Consider the following 1,974-nt stretch of genomic DNA (forward strand, 5'->3'; position numbering starts at 1 on the left):
CCTCTCTGAAATCAATAAAAATAAAATAAAATAAAAACAAAAACACATTGGTTAGGAAAACTGTTCACCTAATACCTACTTAAAACTAGCAGAGTAATTTCTATAATGACAACTCAAAAGAACATATTATATCAAGACTCTCTAAATATTGTAAGTCCTAAAAGAAGTCTCCTAATATAAGATTTAATATAATAAATGTATTTTTTTTATCTGTAATGTCTTTTTGTCTTAACATTAAGCTTCTGGTAATTTCAACTACTATGTTCTTAACTGTGAATATTTAAAAATCAAAATAAAACAAAAATATGATTTGAAAGAAAGTAAAGAAGGTCTTTGAGCAGCTGAAAGAGCTTCCACAAAGCTCATGTGCTTTATATCATGGAAGAGCCTTCAGATTGTCACTCTAGCCCATTTACTTTTCCTTTATATAGAAGTGACTAGGTTTCTGAACTGATGTGAGCTTCACTAGGCTTCATGAGACCATATATTTTGTAATCCCAATAATAAACACAAAACAGTATTTAGAGTGGGCTCAATCATTATTTAGTTATGAGTGAGAAGATTAGAAGAGGTATTTTGTAGTTGAGGTTGTTGGAGACAAGGACATATGGTTGGGAGACGTTATAGCTGACAGCCTAAAATCTATAGAAAGAGTGAGAAAAATAATAAAAACCAGACATAAAGGTTACCAAATTAAAGACACACAGTTCTGCATATCTTACTAACCTCTGAGGGATTATAGCATAGATACAAAAACAATTGCCATCAACAATAACAATTCTGAGTAATTAGGAAATATTAGATTTTTGTTTAATATTCATTTAATAAAAGCCAAGGAGCTGCACAGTGCACTTTCAAAATATTTCCCCATTGGAGAGGATATTAAAATATTCCCTCAGTTGGAAAACTTAGTTCTACCCCATGCTAGTTTTCCTTCTCAAAATGTAATCATGGTGATATAATATTGTGCATCTTAAAACAATTCCTTGGTTCTATTCCAGGGTGTCTAACTCCACAGTATCTTTGGTAGACATAGAAAATATGCTTTTTCTTTGTCTTTGTGATTTATTAAGTTTCCCAGTACAGAATTTTAATATATTCCACATATCGGATCTTCCTGTTTCAGTTACAAAACAATACAGAATCGGATCAGCGACACAATTTAAACTCGTTAATGCACCCGTGATTCTATATATTTTATAGGTCTGCTTCCCATACTTTTCGTCAACTATAGGCTCTAAAATGCTGCGGAGCAGCAACATCACATGAAAGGGAGTAAAGCACAAGACAAAAGTCAATGTGATAGTAACAAGTAGTTTTATGATTCTTTTCTTTTCACTGTTTTCCGTGGCTTGATTATGTTGCACCGCTTGGTAAACTTTCCGGTTGCAAACCATCATGATGACCAAAGGTATAGCATAGCCCGTACACGTCCTAAAGAAATTGAACGAAATTTGCCAGTTCGCCAAAGGGTAACTGTCATAGCATAGAGTAAAAGTAGACTTATTGGTGCCACAATATTCTGTAGATATATCATCTTCCCACAAAATGGCAGCATTGAAGATGGTTTCTACTACCCAGATGGACAGGCTGACCATGAATGCAAATCTTCTTGTTCTTAGGAAAAAGAACTTCAGAGGGTAGACAACTGCTAGGTACCGGTCCACAGCAATGCAGGTGAGAAAGGCTGTGCTGCTGTAAAAGTTCATGTACATGAAGAAAGCACATCCCTTGCACAGGGCAGGAGAGAAAGTCCAGTTGTCTTGATTCCAAGTATAATGAATCCAGAGAGGGAGAGTGAGAGCATACAGCAGATCGGACAGTGACAAACTGAAGAGATAAATGCCTAATTCGTTTTCTTTCTTTGCTTGCAGAAAAGACACACAGAGAGATCCGATATTGGCTGGAATGCTGACTATTATCACGAAGATGTAAACAATTGGAAACAAATAGTGATCCAGGTCGTGCTGCTCA

At 35.3% G+C, this 1,974-nt stretch overlaps 1 protein-coding gene across 1 annotated transcript; it reads right to left on the minus strand.

Annotated features, from left to right (window-relative positions):
- Positions 1 to 596: 596 nt before the first annotated feature.
- On the minus strand, positions 597 to 1,970 carry LOC102241681 (psychosine receptor-like; the record flags this gene model as incomplete). The annotated part of the gene is made up of 1 exon (XM_005853039.2): positions 597 to 1,970. A coding segment is annotated over one exon (978 nt), but the record flags the coding sequence as incomplete, so codon positions are not given.
- Positions 1,971 to 1,974: the final 4 nt, after the last annotated feature.

This window comes from Myotis brandtii, unplaced genomic scaffold (assembly GCF_000412655.1).
Source record: "Myotis brandtii unplaced genomic scaffold, ASM41265v1 C42674878, whole genome shotgun sequence".
NCBI classification, from domain to species: Eukaryota; Metazoa; Chordata; class Mammalia; order Chiroptera; family Vespertilionidae; genus Myotis; species Myotis brandtii.